The sequence below is a fragment of the Botrytis porri genome (genome assembly GCF_014898465.1).
Source record: "Botrytis porri strain MUCL 3234 chromosome Unknown BPOR_007, whole genome shotgun sequence".
Classification (NCBI taxonomy): Eukaryota; Fungi; Ascomycota; class Leotiomycetes; order Helotiales; family Sclerotiniaceae; genus Botrytis; species Botrytis porri.
In genome coordinates, this window is record NW_024066081.1 from 1221080 (window position 1) to 1238674 (window position 17595).

The following is a 17595-nucleotide window of genomic DNA, read 5'->3' on the forward strand; positions in this document are numbered from 1 at the left end:
CAAATTAGACGACAATAATAATTCTCTTAACTTCCTTTTTTTCAAAAATAGGAGCGGAGGTTGTGAAGGCATGTTGGGTTTATATTGAGATCGTATGATGATAGACCGGAGTATTAATAAGTCTCTCATATCAAATTCCTCGCCCTTAAGTGGAATTTTGAGACGGTATTTGTTGTTTGATGTTGTGTTCGTGCAATAATTTTTTTTTTCACATACTCCTACAATACTTTTTCTACAGATCAAACACCTTTACTATCTTTCCAGCCTACAAATCTCTATAAAAGAGTTCAGGAATATATCGTAGCATTATAACGATAGTTCGATGGGATGCTTGGAGAAAGATGGAATGGTTTGTCAGCTAAGAAAACATATCATTCGAATACTTCAAGCAGACGCGGTTTAGGAAGTGAATGGGAGGATGTGATATTAGATATAGATTGTGGAAGATTACAACGAAGATAGCTTCTCGGTATTCCCGAATATCAAATCGTTTGAAACATACGACTAACATTTTGAACGTGATGTCTTGACAAATCTTAATCTTATTTGAAGCGAAAAGAAAATCAGAAAGGTGGATTCATATCCCTTCTCGGAATATGGAGCTTGACTCCCGATTGCTAAGATACAATGTGGAGTATATACATATCCGAGAGATTAAAGGTTATAGTGAAGGATCTTGATTTAGCGTACAATGGAAATGAATTGTCGTTTATAAGATGACTCCTGGAGGGACTTGCTTCTAAGTGTAGCTAAAAAAAAATCAATAACGAACGCTCAAGGTTCGGCATGGTAGGTGCGTCACGATATTTCTAACTTCTAAGGTTTATGCGACGAAGAAAACTTCTCTATGGCACGAATATAGGCAGTTGATGAAATTCGTGGAGGAATGCATTACTAGTTGAGAGATCAAGATCGACAGCGTTGGGCTTCACTGAGAATACTACAAGGTGATAGCCATAGATCGAAACTTCGACAGCAAAAACGATAACCAAGATGGAAAGCAAACGGCGATATAGACGAGAGATGAGACTTCTGGCTACCTTTACTTTTGAACTTACTTTTTCCTGTAGATTAGTCTTTGTGCTTGCGGGAGGGGACATCTTATTGATTTGATGAGCGAGTTGGTGTGATTAGGCATAGGTATATAGTGGACTGGTGATGGTAGTTTCACTTGGATTCGCTTATGGATTTCTCGTTACTGTAGTTGGGTAGGCAGTCTCGGGATTTATTCGATGGAAGCGACAGCAGATACACTTTAGGAATTTAGAAAATGGCAATATAAAAAGATAGCATGAAGTTTCCACGTGCGAAGCAAATGAAAATAAAATTAACTAAGTTTGATTTTTTAGCCTTTGCTTGAGCTAAATTGAGTAGGAGCTTAGCTTGGGTTTAGGTCATCGCATTAACGGGTGGGGCTATCGGCGCCAGCCTTGGGAAATAAAGTCAACTTCTTCCTCATCTCAACCTGCCATCTAAGCCCAATTATTTTCATAGCCCAAACAACTGAGAAAGCACTGATCCATCCAACAGTGGCTAGTATCGTAAATAACCATCCATCTCCAATAGCTTGTAGCAAAGGTTGCGCAATTACTGATCCAACACAGCTGAAAATTGTCCGCACAAATGTGCTCACTGCTACACCACTTGAACTTCGCTTAGGGAGAAACTCTGTGAGCCTATTTGTGGATTAGTTAAGGAATCTCGCAATGGCTTATTGATGTCATGATTCATGAAGGAGGATACTGACATAGTAGTTACAGTGGAATAAATAATCATAGTTCCAAACCCAAAGAAGAAATTCGCAATCAAAGGGACAATCCAATGAACTCCCTTCTCTGCAGTCCATCCAAACCATAAAAGGCCAGCAGGATTAATAGCAGCAGCAAGCAAAACATTTTCTCTCATGCGATCTTCTGGTCGCAGAATAAGTTTTCCAGATTCATCAATCGACCTGCAGCACGAGCTTCTCGATGCATGATAGCATCCGACCATGTTCCTCCCACAAAGCCTGCAACAATGTAGCCTACTGAGCCTGGGATATATGTCAGCCCGACTACTACCCCGAAGATATTGTATGGCTCTTCTCCGAATGTCTTCTGTATGGCAATGTTCAATATGTATAAGGATCCAAAAGTTATGCTGCCGATGTAGACTGTGACTGAAACGGCTGGAAATCGAAGATAGCCCAATATCTTTAGTGGATCAATCATGAACTTTTTTTAAACTGACTACCACCTTTTTCATTGTTCGTTGCAGGGATTTTGAAGTTGGCAGAGGAGACTTGGGTTAATGAGATGGCATGTTCCCATCAGGAGTTCCTCGACGACTGGGGCTCGTCTTGCGAGTGTCTCTAGGAGGCAGAATAACAACAGAATCAACAATACTCCTCCGAATATAGTCTAGAACCATTAGGTACTTCGCCAGCCCCATTTCTCTGCTACTGCTCCACCAATAATTAGAGCTAGAAGCGGTCCCAACATAGGACCAAGGAAGAATATCCCCATCACACGTCCACGCTCCTTTGATTCCCAAATATCCGCAATGGTTCCTGCACCCATAGCCAAAACAGAGGTAGCTGCACCACCTCCCAACACTATCATTACGATCAGCATTGCCATGGAAGTGGATATTGCTGCGATAGCACTCCATAACGTGAAAAACGCGAAATACATCAAGTACATTGTCCGACGACCAAATATCTCCGAAAAAGCGGACCACCAGAGTGGAAATATCGACATGGCTAAAAGATACATAGCCACGGCGAGATTGGTGAGAGTTTTAGAAGCATGGAAAGTCTTCCGATAATTCAATGATTGCAGCTGTGTGGAGGGTTAGCACTTGTATCAGCACAAATCTTGACAATGGAGCGATAGGAAAGAAATGAGGACTCACGAAAGAATATAGCACTCCTCAGCGGTGCTGCAGCACCTACCACCGCAACAATGAATGTTATCAACCATTTGGTACTATTTTTGTAGCTTGGTGGATTTTCGACTTCTGATACAATGGTCAATAGCCTAAATAGTCCTCGTCATTTTGATCGTGGTACTGCCATGGGCGTAGGGGCATGCTCTAATGCCGTGTTAAATCCTTCGCTCAGGACAATTTCTTGACGTACAGGATTTGAACTGGTGGACTCATTCAGAGATTCAAACTCTTTGTTTGAATCTACATCTTGAGTAGCTGTGCTTCTTGTGTCTTGAGTCTCTTGAGTGACTGCCCGGTTGGCCTCCACCTTCTCTTCATCTGCCACCATTTTCTTGTACACAACACCGAACGAGTATGTATTGTTGAAATAATGTTTCTAGTCGAAGTTGTAGGATTGAGACGATATTGGTAGATGTCTAATGAACATCCAAATTGTTCATCGATTTTTTTTGCGAGTGACGAAGACTGAAAAAAAGGCGTAGATAGAGCGAGTTCAAGGGGCCAGAGAAGTAAAACTTATTTTATATGTCCGCACATTAATGGATCCTCAGAGTTAAAGGTCTCGGCGGGGACGGGATAACTCTACGCCGCAGAGCCAAAGCACCGATAAGTTTGCAGCTTACGAAACTTGGAGGCCTTTCCGTTGAGAGATATTTTAATCTCGGAAGCTCCGATGATGTCGTCGGCTCGAGCTCGGAAGCTATTCCGACGTTATCCAATCTTCATTCGGAAGATCATCCTTCGCCTTCGAGTCCCTCCGTCTCGGTCTTTGAGTTTAGCCCAAGATTACCAGGGGTAATGTGCTTTTTTGATATAAGAAGCATTCTTCAGCAGTTTGTAAAAGTTACCCTAACTCATCATAACACAACATCTCCAAATATTCATCCCGTCAAGTTCTCAAACTTCCTGCAATAACGTATTCATTAGTTCAAAATATGGAAAACGTTCTTGTTATCAGAGCCACTGGCAACATCGGTGTCGTAGCAGTACTTGGAGCGCTGCAATCTAAGCGTCATGTACTTGCAATACTGAGGAACTAGGCCTCTGCGGACAAATTAAGTCAACTACCCCACTTTCCGACCACCCCCTGTTTCCGACCACCTAAAAAATTCATATTATCTACACTTAAAACTTTAATAACTCAATAACTATTGAACTTCAATGAAATCGCCTGTAGAATCACTTTCTATAGCACTAGAGCTATCATCTACCTCATCTTCACGATCTCCAGCTTCAATTTGTGTACGCCTTATAGCTCTAATCCCTGCGAACTTCGAATTTGGAGATACCACAACCTTTCGCCTTTTTCTAGGTAATGCTTCATCTAATTGATATTCTAGCTTTCTAATCTTATTCTCTGCCTCTAAGAGTTCATAATCCTTAGCATCGAATCCTTTTATAATCTTGCGAAATAGTAATCTTCGTGTTGGCAAATCGATCTCCTTCTCTTGAATCATTATATCTCTATATTTTCTGATATCGGCTCCTTTTTGAGGGGTTTTCCATTGAATAAACGATGAATATATATTCCATTGAAGAATAGGATCATCATCAGATTCAGGATTAAGTGATAAAACCTCTCTATTGCTATTTTCAAGCAAAAGTCGACTCATAAGAGGTTTAGCCATATTTTTGGGCCAAAGACCACTAGCTTGCCACCCAGACTTGATATTTTGAATAGTTAAACCTTCTATTCTAGCCTTCTGATAGCAAGAAAGGAAATTGCGCTTTCCAATTGGTGAGGAATCGGATAATAGACTTAATTTATTAAGTTCGATTCGATATGCACTTTTTAGGGGTGAGAACACAGATAAATCGAGTGGTTGTAGTACGTGTGACGTATGTGGTGGGAGAAATAAGAGATATATGTTGTTATTAAAGCATTCTAACATAAATGCTGTAGTTTCATGGCTTCCGTGTCCGTCCAAAATGAGGAGTCTTGAATTTTCCGGCTGAATAGGGGTAGTTTGAGGGATATAGATCTTTTTCAGCCATTCTAAAGCTGTAGCATCTGTAGTCCATCCATTTTCTGTAGCGGTAAAGTTCCAACCCTTGAATAGAGTCAAATCTGTTGGAAACCATTGTTGTTGAACTGATTTTCCCTTATATATTACAAGGGGAGTAATGCTTTTTCCATTGGCTGAAATGCATTCTATAAAAGAGGTCCAAATTCGAGATCCAGGTTGCTTTTTTTGAATAAATCTTCGATCAGTGCTTCCTACTACTAGTCCGTTAAGACCCTGACCCTCCATTATACCTGCTTCATCCATATTCTATCTGTTGGCCGGCTTAATAGCCTTGATTTCAGGGATTGCGAGGTTCCGGAACCACTTCTTAATAATATCAGATGTAGCACCTGAAACTCGTGCAGAATCGATTTGATGTTGCTTCTTAGTTCCAATATTAGGATGCCTTCGAAAAAAGCTATGTATCCATTTCTTTCCAAGTGAGGGATCCTCCCCTCGTACAATAAGGAGGTGCTCTGCCATCTCTCTGATTTGACGATGTGTAGGGCTAGTACCAAGAGCTTCCTGTACTAATATCCATTCTGCTAGTCGATTCTCCTGAATTGGAGATAACTTTTGAAGTATTTGGGCGCCTTTTTGATGCGAAACTCCACCATATATTCGATCGTGAAGTGTGATACGTGGAACACCATAATCCAAGCTAGCTCTTCGTATGCTTGCTCCATTTGTAATCGCTCTAAGAGCCTCTGCGATATCTTCTTCGGTATATCTATTCTTCATATCACAATTATAATAATATCAAAATTTCAAATCAATTGATTAAAGCATTGTTGAGTTATTCAAAGTATAAATTTTATAATTACTCAAAGCGGTGTGGTTTTTGAGGTGGTCGAAAAGAGGGGGTGGTCGGAAAGTGGGGTAGTTGACTTATTTAAACATTTGGAAACAAAGAATGGCATCACAACTGTCGAGGCCGACATCATCTCAGAAGGAGGAGTACATACCGTGGTGAATGAAGTTCGCGATGGGAAACTGCCAAGTTTTCAGCATGTTTACTCTGCTGGTAAGATCATAATATGCTTGGGTTTGTCCTTTAATAACTGTCAATGAAGCTGGAGGTGCATACGGTGCAACGTCATTGACTGAACTAAGCCTCAAAGAATTGCGTCAAATCTTGAGTGTCAACTTTGAATCAAACTTTTGTAAGATCTCTATAGTTGTAGCAGCAACATCAATATGGCCGCTAACTTCCAAAGTCGCTTACCGTGCAACCATCCCATATCTACTAGAGCAAGAGAAAGCAACTAGCTTTACACTCTGCACCGGAGTACAGGGTGATATCGCAGTTCGCGCAGCACCCGCTCTCTTACAAGGTCCCCTTTTCTCGATGGCAAACGTAGCCTGCCGTGACAATACTGATACGACCGTTCGCTTCAACGAAATGTACCTTAATTGTCGAGTTGAAGTTGATTCATCAGCGGCTCAGACAGGAGCAATGACATCGTCTAATTTTGCTCGTGCTTATACGGAACTGCTTTCTAGACTGGAAATCAAAAGTTCTCGCATCATTGTATCCACACATGATGATTTGAAGGATTTGAAGCACAAGAAGAAGATTGCTTAGTGTAACTTCTAAGAATCACTTTGTTCACTTAGTAGAGTCAATAGATCTCAAAAAGAGTTCCTAGCAAACGAAGTCAATATGACTACAAAATCAAACTTCAAACTCTCCTAACACCACCGCATCACTATCCCATCTACAAGCTAGATAGGTACCCAATGTCACGAACCAAGAATAAGCCGCGCAAAGGAAAAGAAAAACTATACCCCAACCCACATGCCATCCAATACCCTCTAGCAGACAACCCAGAGATTACACCTACCTATACCGTACCGTACATACTTATTCCCAGAAAAGACCAAGCCAATCAATCAATCTCCTCGTTTCCGATGTATTTGTTACTTTCTACTCAACACTCAAACAGAACATAGTATATATCAACAAATTCCCGAGCCAGTATTCAATCAGAGTTCTTTGGTTCGAGACTTTCTATTCGATATTCAGAGATTTTAGAATGGTAATGGATATCCGCAGTGAAAAGTGTCTCCTCATATTATGCTATTTTAACCATCTCAAGATAGCGATCAGGTGCGGATATCAACCCAGCGGTATGCATTTCGAATATGTAGATGTGGAATAGCTCAAGGGAGAAACGAGAGAGAGAGATGATGGATGCGTTCATAAGGGTTGGTGGGTAGCGAATAGAGATCTATCTGGTAGTCTTGACTTGTTTTTGAGACATGGAACTAGCGGGGTAGGATCTTCTCATTTACTCGAACAATAGAGACCTTTGTTTTGTATATCTGCATTGTTTAGAATTTGACTCTGTCCAATATTGATACTCAAAATTTCAACCCATTACATTGTACGAAAACACGCGATATTGTATCCCTTCCAATAGACAAAAATATGCTTACATTTCTAATATAGCGTATTATACTTCCAAGATAATAAATGTACAATGATAAATCCCCCCCACCCGCACAAAAATCACAACTTACTCCCCACCAAACTCCCTCCATCCAGCGGGATCGTCGCTCCATTAACATAACTTCCCGCCTTGCTAGCCAAGAACAAACAAGCACCCGCAACATCCTCCTTACTCCCAATTCTCCCCAACGGAATCCCACTTACAATCTCGTCTTTAGAATTCTTGAGCGTAGCTGCCATCATTTTACTTTCGAATGGTCCACATGCAAGTACATTACTCGTGATATTTCTCTTTCCCAAATGATTCGCAAGAACTCGGCTTAATTGATGTAATCCTGCTTTACTTGCCGAGTATGAAAAAGTTTCGAGAGATGGGACGCGGATTCCGTCTACGGAACCGATATTGATGATGCGTGCTGGATCTTCAGGGGTAGAAGCTGCTTCCATAAGAGGAGTGAGAGCTTGGGTAAGAGTAAAGACTCTTGTGAGATTAAGAGTCAACACTCTCGTCCACGCTGCATCTGGGAATTCCGCATAAGGAGCTCTCCAATTGCTTCCCGAGTTATTGACCAAAATGTGTAATTTCGATTCTTTCTTTTGTAATTCATCGACCATGCGTTTGCAATCTTCGAGTTTGTAAAAGTCGGCTGGGATGGCGTGTGCGGAACCTTTGCCTGTACGAAAAGAGAATTAGCTTGGTCGTGTCGCATCAATTGGGAGATATTGACGTACCTAACGCATTCAATTCGTTGCAGGCTTCTTCGCAGGCTTTAACATCGCGGGATGAGATGTAGACTTTGGCTCCATTTGTGACGAAGCCTTCGGATATCATTCGTCCGATTCCCTTTGCGCCGCCGGTAACAAGAACGACTTTGTCCTATTTATTTTGTGAGTTTATGGATTACTGAAGGGAGAGCTTGATTGATTACCTTGACGTTGAAGAGGTTTGCGGCATCCATGATTATTGAATTCCTTTGAAATGTTGTTATGTGAAAGAATAAGGTATGAAATAATTCGAGGTTGATGATGAAGTAGATCGAAGGTACCATATCAATTATCCGGGGGTTGCCTGAGCCTCGGCTCGATTTAGGACCAGGGGTACCTAACCTTTGCTTACTTATTAGCGCCACAATAGCCACAAATGCCCCCACCAAAGGCTCCCGAGGTCCAGCTATACAAGCTCTCAAGGTCTGTGCTCTCGTCATTGTTTTTTCTTGATGTAAACATCTGATCGAGCGGAAAACTTATTCACTGCACGTCGTAGTTTTCTGTTAAAGAGACTTACATAAGACGATATCATTGAAATTCAATAAAGAAAAAGATTGAAAGAAAGAGCAATAAACATGACATCAGAACTCAGTTTGTCCGGTAAGCCGAACTTTCATATAACAGAAAATGAAATGGTACTGAACAATCAGAAACGCGTGCTCTTCTTAAGGCCCAATTCGAAGGTCAAGACCCAGCTCACCATGGCGAGAAATGGGATCAGCTTTGGAAAAACAAAGTGACTCCATGGGACAATGATTCACCTAATCCAGCACTGATTGATATCCTCAATGAACGGGAAGATCTAGCTTCGAAGAAAGCTGATGGCTCAAGAAAGAAAGCCTTAGTAGCAGGATGTGGAAAGGGATATGACGTTTTGCTATTGAGTGCTATGGGCTATGATGCTTATGGGCTGGATATTTCCGAGACTGGTTTGCAGGGTGCTAGAGTCACCGAAAAGGAGAAAGATGGGAAAGGACTGTATGAACCAAAAGACGGAATCGAGAAAGGAAATGTTACGTGGATAGCCGGAGACTTCTTCAAAGATGATTTCTTGTCAGTCATCAATGGAGAGAAAAACTTTGATTTGATCTATGATTACACGGTATGTAATTCTCTGAGTTTATTATTGTCCAGAATACTAAATCTTGAGAAAGTTTGGTTGTGCATTACCTCCTAGTTTAAGGCCTGCATGGTCTAAACGGTATTATGAGCTTCTATCTCCCGAAGGAAGACTCATCTGTCTTGAATTTCCCACTACTAAATCTCCATCAATTGGTGGACCGCCATGGGCTATGCCTCCAAGAATTTATGAAGGTCATTTGTCTCGTCCAGGGGAAGTATTGCCATATAATGAGGAGGACTATGAGTTAGAAGTTGGGAAACTTGGCCTACCACACAAGAATGGCCTTCGACGTATTGCACACTTTCACCCCAAAAGAACCAACAGGGGTGGATATGATGCAGATGGCAAGATAAATGATTGGGTCAGTGTTTGGTCGCACTAAATAGAGTCCCGCCTATAATTAGAATAAGAACTCAAGTGCTCCTTAGTTATGATGTTTTTATGGTGCTCTTCGAAGAGAGTTATAATGTTCGCCCAATCCGAATCCATGTCGATAGTATGCTAGATGAATCGTCTCGGGTTTGTCTGTTCCAGGCTCAATCTTCTGGGCAGTTCCATTTTGTAACACGCAAATCTCGACGTTGTATGTCTTTGCGAGCGCAAGAAGCTCCAGATGACCACCCCATTCAGCAGTATCTCTAATCTTGTGCACATAATTCTCGAGAGGTTCGTCTAAGAATGGAACAAAATCATCTGGATGTCCTTCGATGTATGTTGCGGCTGCTTTGCGGACCACTTTGTAGCGCTGATCATCCTTCAATCCTTCTGCTTCGGCACCAAGAGGTATTCCAGCTTGTGATAATTGATCGGCTATGGCAGAGAAAAGGCAATGTCCATCTGGTCTAATTTGTTTCTCCTGTAAGCTTCTTGAAGTGAATTCCTCCTGCATTCGTTTTCTTTCTACTTCTTTCTCATCAGGCATATTCGCGGCTTCTTTCTTGGCTTCCTCTATAGCAGCTTCTTGTTCTGCTGCTCTTCGGGCAAGCCTTTCTTTTTGTCGATTGCGTTTTTTAGGCTGTCCTGACTCAGATTGTACTGGTTCCGTAATTGAGGATTTCTCCAAAGAGTCGGTAATATTGTTGACACCATTTACGTCAGTCGCATTGGCAGAAGCTTCTGAAGCTTCCTCGTCAAGTTCTGGAACATCATCGATATCGGGAACAGCATCCCCATCCAAGGATGCTATCTCTTGAGCTTGCCGTTCCTTCAGTTGTCGTTCCAGTTCCTCACATTCGTTGTTCACACCTTTGCGAGTCTTCTTCGATGCGCCTTTCTTCTTTTGTGTTATACGTCCTTGCAAATCTTTTTGTTCTTTACGATGCCGACTTTGCATATCTTCGAAGCTCTCCATCTTGATCTGGGGGGGGGGGGGTTTGGCGGTAGATGTTGTGTTGTGGTGAAAATGAGGGGCAGACCTGATAAGTATCGAGACTGGCTCGGTGAGTTTATGAGACACCACCACTATTCAGCCAGCATATAAAAAAGTACGATTTGACACGACCGGAAATAAGGTCCAGGAAAGTGCTCTTATTCCCGGTCGATGTAATTTTTAGTAAATTTGTCCCAAAAACTAGTGGTGTAAAGTTAGAAAATGAACAATTTTTCAGACGTGCAACAAAACGAAAGTTTGGTCATTTAGCCACGTGATATGGGATTTGATTGGTGCAGATAGGAGAGCGATGACGTAAGGGTACTACCATCAATTTGGTCCAATTGATCAGAAATCACCACCAAATGAAAACAATCCTACACAATGATTTCTTTCCATTTGTCTCTATACTTTATTACTTTGTTCAAGCTACTTGCAAGGCGGGTTGTCACTTCGTTAAGTTCGATATTTCGAAAGCAATTGAGAGACTGATGCCATTACATTTCCGCCCGGTTCATACCTCTTCAAGTAACTCATGCTCTAGCAAGTGTTGTAATCTTACCACCACATCCCACCACTTTGAAGCGAAGTCCATGTTCTCATTCTGATACTGACACGTCGGAGAGTACCCCGCCACAACAATAGCATGTAGCTTACATAGAACCAAATCCACCCCCTTTCAAATTTCCACAGAAACGAATCAAACCAGGTGTCTGTCGCCCTATCCAATCCAAAGTCATCCTACGCACTTGGAAACTCCATGAAACCTTCCGTCGCACCCTCAGCGCCAATTGCAACAGCAAAAAGAGTAACCCCTTCAGTCTTGCTCACGTTTTTCCATGCATGCCATCCCGCCCGTTGAATAACCACATCTCCCTTTTTGAAAATCTTCTTCTCCCCGCTGTTCACCGAGTACTCCACTTCTCCCTCCGCTACATGTACATAATCAAGCGTACGTGTACGATGCATAAACCCCTCGGTTCCATTAGGATTAGGATCGAAGTGCAAAAACGCAGCTGCGCTACCACCAGCTGAAGGAAAGGTGACTATTTTCTCTTGCTTGGTGATTTCTTGATGTGCTTTTAGGTCGGTGTCATCGGTGAGTGAGGGTGTAGAGGCTGCAGAATAGGCGTACATTGATGTCAACCCGGGATGTGTCGACTTCGTTACAAATGAGGTGGAATCAACAAAGGTGGTGATTTTCCCATCAGGAGAATTGGTGGTAATGTAACATTTGTTATCAAATTTTGGGGCGTGTGAAGACATGTTGAGTTGATCTTCCTAGAAATGTTTGAAGATATCCAGAACAAAGGTGTGCTTCAATGGGAGATTATTTTGATATCGTGCGCTTATGAGTAAACAGGTAGGAGACGGTGGTGATATATGTAAGAATACAACAGTCAATGAGCCGATGTGCTATGGTGGGCCTACCGTGTATTTGTTTTGTAGTTGCTAACCTAACTTTGTAAACCACTCATTGTAACGATTGGTGGATTTTGATGCTAAATCCGTCGACATATTACCCTTAATACCGTCGAATTGCTGAGAGATTCGTACTTACGGTATTGATTGGACTGTTGGTAATATGTTCATTTTGCTTCTAATCGTAGAGGAGAGCGTTGGCAAGTGAGAGCATACATCTGCAATACCTTCGCCAATCAACGAAGCTTTATATAGAGGATTTCGATATCCACAGCCGTAGTCATGGCGAATTAAGAGATCAAATTCTCAAGATTACATGGCAGCGTCTTCTCAAAAGAGATAGTTTCCAGAAAGGCCAAACAAACATGCCATCTGACAGACGAAAGATCCGTCAACGGAGCTATGATGGCTTACCCGAGCCATCCAATGTTACAACGAACGATCTCACTGAAAAATGACCAGTGCGGGGTAAACAATTACCACTCTTTCCACTCTTTCCACTCTTATATTGATGAATCCATTCTTTGACAATCGGGAATCCTTCATTCGCCTAAACGACACGAAAGTCTCGGAAGAAATAAAAGCCCTCAATACTATTGGCAAGACTGTCTAGACTCTATACTAGTGTCAGTTGTAGGATTCGCAGGATTTCACATAGGCAGCTAATTCGTGCCTCGCATCTCACTGTTCTTTCTCATGAATCTTTGTACACGTCCTCACTAGTGTGTAGATAGAAGAGGTGAGAGTGGGTTATGGTCACAGCAATGTGCGAGAAGAGGCAAGCGTGTCATAAGCTCAATTGATTATCGAATCAATATTTATAGCAATCCCCGGGCGAACCTACACAGGTTGTATTCTAACTTGGATGGAAGATAGATGAAGTTCGAGAGAAATGTGCGTGTGGTGCTTAATCAGCATTGAACTATGACACGACTACAAAGTTCTTGTACGGACTCTGCCCAAATGCAAAGATTTTCTACATTTCCCTCTCGATTTTCAAATCGCCACAATTGATGAAAGTTGAGGTACAATGTTGAGACGCACGCTCCGTAGTTCATCGGCCAAGATTTTTGGCATAACACTGAGTTTGTGTTTAGAGTGGTAAGAATAGCTGACTTTGGCAGATAAAAGTACATGGCAATTCAGCTTCATTCTGCCAGCGCAATGTCATGTGCATTAATGGGTTTCATCTCAGGGACTGCTCCGATTGATCGATGAAGGCTGAAATATGATATAGGCCTCCAATTCCTCCCTGTATATCATCGGGGTTCTGCTCTGACGAAGTCGTCCGTGGCATTGCTTCTGGCTAATGGATCTAGTTTCGAGGCCATCAAAAGGCCAGAGCTTTTCCAATTTCTGGCACGGAGAATTTTCACACACAAAACTTTCATCTCATATGCCAACTAGTTTTTTTTTTATTCGGGTTGCTACAACTGGCTCTTCCGGGGTCATGCCTCAGATCAACATAATCCGCTGCTATTGCTTTTTTAAATTTTTGTTGGAGTCCGCTTGCTGGAGACTTATCCACATATTGGTCTTGCTTCTCCTGAACATTTGTTGCATCTTCCAACTTTTCATATCTATTGTTATATTTTGAGTAGACGCAGGCTCTGGTGTGTCCTGGTATAGCTTCATTTTTGGCACTGCATGTTTCTTCTGTGCTTTGACGCGGCTTGTAGTTCATTCGCATCAAAATCAAGGAAATTATCGACAGATTTTGGGCCGGCATCGCTTGAGGGAAATCACACAAGGCACTTGATATTGAAACGGTCTCTTGTCCCTAGTAGCAATCAAGGATTGACGATGCGTAACAGTGACGGCTACGCAATGAGAACGCTCAGAAGTAAGGAGTGGCTCAGATCATTCTCGCGAAAATCTCAAAACATTGGACAATTCTAGAGAATGATGCGAGAAAATAGCGGTTACGCTATATAAGATCTAAAGAGTCATCGCAGTAGGCTTTGCGAAGTTGCCATGAGGGAGGAATCGAGATTCAGTGTAAATATGGAAGGGCTTGTAGATTTTTAGTTGGACAGTTTACGGTTCTCCGACAACTTAATTGTATGCACATCACCATGTGTGAGATTCTGAATATGGCAGCTCATGTCGCGGATCATTCTCTATTGCATCGCCTTTATTATATTATCTATAGCCTCTCATTATGTTACGTCATTTTATTTTCCCACGAAAGATACCGGCAGTTACAATCTGCGCGGCACAGTGCCTACTCACTTGCTTCCCGCAAAAGTTTCTCCTTCATATCTTAACTATCTAGACTAAATTTCTCTTTATAATTAAATACTATTCCCACTTGTGCGATCCAAAGGCTCGCAATGGCAGCCATAGGATTTCCCTTGAACTCTAAGACTGTCATCCTGCCTTCTGGCACGACTTGTCTTGTGCCTATGTTTACATTCTCAAGACCGACTTTTGCAAATCCACTATTCTCTTTTTCCATGGTTTTCCGTCTAAACCCTATGACTGGCTTCATCAAATCCCCTACTTCGCTTCTAAAAGATATTGCATCACTGCGCCCGACCTACTAGGCTACGGCGGTACTGATAACCCGACACGCTAGAGCCTTATATTTTCAAAACCATGGCTGCAGACATTGCTGAGCTACTCAATCACGAAAACATTGAGAAAGTCGATGCGGTAGGCCATGATTTTGGCAGCCTTTTCTTGTCGCAACTGATCAATTATCATCCTACCAGATTTCATTCAAGTACCTTTTCGGCAGTTCCATATGCCCCGCCAGGAATGCGATTTGATTTGTACCTGGTAAGGCAGGTGACAGAGCAAGAATGAAGGTTCGAAAGACTCGGGTATGTGCGGTTTTTCTTTGAAGAGGATTTTTGGAAATTGATGGATGAACATGTATGTGTAATCTCTACATTTGGTTTCAAGCTCATCAAGTTTGAGGTTCGAAGTTACACAAACTGACATAGTTAAGGCTGACAGCTTTTACTCCCTCATGTATGGCTCCGAGGAAGACACAACCAAGAGATTTTACGCCCTCGGTGCCCTCCCTGCCTCCTTAAAAGAGAACCACATAGCTCCACCCCCAACTTGGCAAATTCCCCTCCATGTCTCCAATCGTTCTCAGATATTCTCAGATTCCAGTTTCCGTGGCCCGAGAAATTGGTACCGTTGTCGTTATGGACAAGGTCTAGGTATCGAAAAGGAAAAAGAGGATAAACTTGACCCACGAATCCCATGCCGTGCACTTTTTATTGAGCAGTATCACAAGAGCGTTGTGAGGATGGAGAGTGTGTCAAAGCATATGGAGTTGTTTGCGAAAGATTTTCTGTTACAGAGGTGGGTTCTACAGGCCATAGGGTGCACTTTGAAGCGAAGGGTCAGATTAATGAGTTTTTGGAAGAGTTTTTCGAGGGGAAATTGAAGTGAAGAGTTCGCTGGAGAGAATTGAAGTATATTCTGTTATGGAATAAAAGTTTGAAAGCGATTCGGAGAATGATTTGAGTCAAAACTCGAAAATCGAGATTTGTTTTATGTTTTATGTTTTATTTGTTCTTTTGATTGTTCTATTCTATGCTTGGTTCTCCATCACTTAACAAATGAAATTCATGGTGATGTATTTCATAAATGAATGTTGTTCCTTTCCTATACCACTTCTTCCGAGCTCCAATGTTTGCAATGTCCAAACTCCAAAATAAATTCACTAATCCATATCCAAATCAGAAATCTAACCCTTTCCCCGAATATAATCCTTTTCCCTCCCTAGAACTCCATCATACCATTCCGACTTAATCTCTTTCTCTGCCAAGCCTTCAACCCGGCAAAGTAAGGAAGGGAAGTATCAGCTCCGTCACTAGCGTAGAAAGTTTCGAATGCAGCAATCTCACTAGGATGAATATAGTGAAAGAGCAACATCAAGTTAAGCATCAATGCTCCATCGAAAATAATCAGGAACGCCTCATGACTTCTAATGAGTCCAGTGGTACCTGTCAAGTTCTCCACCAAGCGGATCAAAGATCGAATGGCAATAAAAGCAGAGGCGATGTACATAGCTACGAGATGTCTCTTGTATGGAATACCTGCACGAGGAGACTTTGGTTCCACGGTTGCAGAAATGCGTTCTGTAGGGTTCTGCGAAATGTTGTATTGGAATTTCGCGGCTGTGAAGACGAAGATGACGAGGAAGACTAATTGTTCGCCGAGACCCATCATGACAAGTCTGTTACCGAGTCTAATCCAACTAATGGGCAAAGTAGTCGTGAGACGAAAGATGGAACCGACGATGAGGATGATAACGGAGAAACAATCGAAGAAGAGAAAAATCTTTGGGAATCTGCTGAGACGGATTGGAGATTGTGATTCGCCGCCCACGGCTTTGACGAGGTGCTCATAGTACATGTAGACTGCTGCTGCTATGATGGTTGGCGATACGAGAATACAAGTGTATTGAATGCAGAAAGGGATAACTGAAAATTTTGGTGTTTCGAAGTGTGAAATTAAGCGGCATGCATAACCGATTGCTTCGACTATCGATGCATGTTAGTACTGCAACTTTATCCCCGGGTCTTCAGCGACTTACGTAAACCACTCACTGCAATGGGGATGAAAAACTTGGTCTTTGTTCGCGAAATTTGACATGTGTGTAGAAGTGTTGTCTGGACGAAAATTGCGGCGAACATAGCTGAGACTGCCATAACTGGTACATAGCAGTAGTATGGACATGAATCCAGGGTTGCTGTGGCTACCATGATTGCGTTTATTTTTGTAATTTGAGTAGGAATCTGGGGAAGTGGAGATCGATTTGAAATTTATAATGAGGAATGTAGATGTTAGATGGATAGAATAGTATGATAAGATGTGTTGTGAAGATGTATTTACCCGAGAGAAGACCTCTCATCTATATAGTAAAACATGAAATCTATCATAATAGCAGTCGCACATTATGTTGGAATTTCGAAAAGACCGTCTTATGTCGAAACACAACAATATTTCCTGGCGTCCCATATCTAGAATCAGAATAGCACATTTGGGCACAACAGTGAAAAGTTTAAGCATCTCTTGAACCAATCAAATCACTTCGCATAACGCATAGCGAAGTTTAATAGGGGCATTTAGAATAGTGCTTAGCTTAAATAGCCCAAAGTGGGGTCTTCCAGAACCCTGAACACGCAAATGCGAAAGTTTAAATTCAATTAGCGTGTACCGCAGCGATCCTCTAAAGATTCTGTCAAGTTTCATAGGGCTTAATGGAATTCGATCGACAGCTGTCAATTCGAAACTCCGATTCCTAACCTCCGACTTTCATCTTATCATAGATACATTCCTGTCGATGATCAAGTGGCTTGGTTTTGTTGATGAAATGAGGGGAAAAGAATTTTGCAAACCTGGCAATGTGTAGACAGGACGTTACAAAGGAGTAGTTGGGTACACGGAACTTTCCAGATTCTAGTGCAGAGCTTTGTCAAGCATTGGTTGCAAGGAGATGTGCCTGTAGTTCCGGATAAAAGAACAATCCCCAACGCTCCCCGATATATGGCTGGTGGATCTA

The 17595-nt window shown here is 42.0% G+C and overlaps 10 protein-coding genes across 10 annotated transcripts; 2 read left to right on the top strand and 8 right to left on the bottom strand.

Annotated features, from left to right (window-relative positions):
* Positions 1–1383: 1383 nt before the first annotated feature.
* EAF01_005691 (uncharacterized protein) lies at positions 1384–1992 on the bottom strand (the record flags this gene model as incomplete). The annotated part of the gene is made up of 2 exons (XM_038913945.1): positions 1384–1676; positions 1748–1992. 2 exons carry the CDS (start codon positions 1990–1992, stop codon positions 1403–1405), a joined length of 519 nt encoding a protein of 172 aa, XP_038770394.1. The 3' UTR covers positions 1384–1402.
* A 416-nt stretch (positions 1993–2408) lies between these two features.
* On the bottom strand, positions 2409–3256 carry EAF01_005692 (uncharacterized protein; the record flags this gene model as incomplete). The annotated part of the gene is made up of 2 exons (XM_038913946.1): positions 2409–2819; positions 3050–3256. The coding sequence occupies 2 exons, from the start codon at positions 3254–3256 to the stop codon at positions 2409–2411; spliced, it is 618 nt and encodes a 205-aa protein (XP_038770395.1).
* An 820-nt stretch (positions 3257–4076) lies between these two features.
* EAF01_005693 (uncharacterized protein) lies at positions 4077–5198 on the bottom strand (the record flags this gene model as incomplete). Its single annotated transcript, XM_038913947.1, has 1 exon — positions 4077–5198. The coding sequence occupies one exon, from the start codon at positions 5196–5198 to the stop codon at positions 4077–4079; it is 1122 nt and encodes a 373-aa protein (XP_038770396.1).
* Positions 5199–5201: 3 nt separating this feature from the next.
* EAF01_005694 (uncharacterized protein) lies at positions 5202–5675 on the bottom strand (the record flags this gene model as incomplete). The annotated part of the gene is made up of 1 exon (XM_038913948.1): positions 5202–5675. The coding sequence occupies one exon, from the start codon at positions 5673–5675 to the stop codon at positions 5202–5204; it is 474 nt and encodes a 157-aa protein (XP_038770397.1).
* A 172-nt stretch (positions 5676–5847) lies between these two features.
* On the top strand, positions 5848–6519 carry EAF01_005695 (uncharacterized protein; the record flags this gene model as incomplete). The annotated part of the gene is made up of 4 exons (XM_038913949.1): positions 5848–5891; positions 5936–5958; positions 6008–6097; positions 6152–6519. 4 exons carry the CDS (start codon positions 5848–5850, stop codon positions 6517–6519), a joined length of 525 nt encoding a protein of 174 aa, XP_038770398.1.
* Positions 6520–7446: 927 nt separating this feature from the next.
* Positions 7447–8345, bottom strand: EAF01_005696 (uncharacterized protein; the record flags this gene model as incomplete). The annotated part of the gene is made up of 3 exons (XM_038913950.1): positions 7447–8060; positions 8119–8263; positions 8316–8345. The coding sequence occupies 3 exons, from the start codon at positions 8343–8345 to the stop codon at positions 7447–7449; spliced, it is 789 nt and encodes a 262-aa protein (XP_038770399.1).
* A 384-nt stretch (positions 8346–8729) lies between these two features.
* Positions 8730–9659, top strand: EAF01_005697 (uncharacterized protein; the record flags this gene model as incomplete). The annotated part of the gene is made up of 3 exons (XM_038913951.1): positions 8730–8754; positions 8805–9256; positions 9309–9659. The coding sequence occupies 3 exons, from the start codon at positions 8730–8732 to the stop codon at positions 9657–9659; spliced, it is 828 nt and encodes a 275-aa protein (XP_038770400.1).
* A 57-nt stretch (positions 9660–9716) lies between these two features.
* Positions 9717–10628, bottom strand: EAF01_005698 (uncharacterized protein; the record flags this gene model as incomplete). The annotated part of the gene is made up of 1 exon (XM_038913952.1): positions 9717–10628. The coding sequence occupies one exon, from the start codon at positions 10626–10628 to the stop codon at positions 9717–9719; it is 912 nt and encodes a 303-aa protein (XP_038770401.1).
* Positions 10629–11387: 759 nt separating this feature from the next.
* Positions 11388–11912, bottom strand: EAF01_005699 (uncharacterized protein; the record flags this gene model as incomplete). Its single annotated transcript, XM_038913953.1, has 1 exon — positions 11388–11912. The coding sequence occupies one exon, from the start codon at positions 11910–11912 to the stop codon at positions 11388–11390; it is 525 nt and encodes a 174-aa protein (XP_038770402.1).
* Positions 11913–15809: 3897 nt separating this feature from the next.
* EAF01_005700 (uncharacterized protein) lies at positions 15810–16795 on the bottom strand (the record flags this gene model as incomplete). Its single annotated transcript, XM_038913954.1, has 2 exons — positions 15810–16573; positions 16627–16795. The coding sequence occupies 2 exons, from the start codon at positions 16793–16795 to the stop codon at positions 15810–15812; spliced, it is 933 nt and encodes a 310-aa protein (XP_038770403.1).
* Positions 16796–17595: the final 800 nt, after the last annotated feature.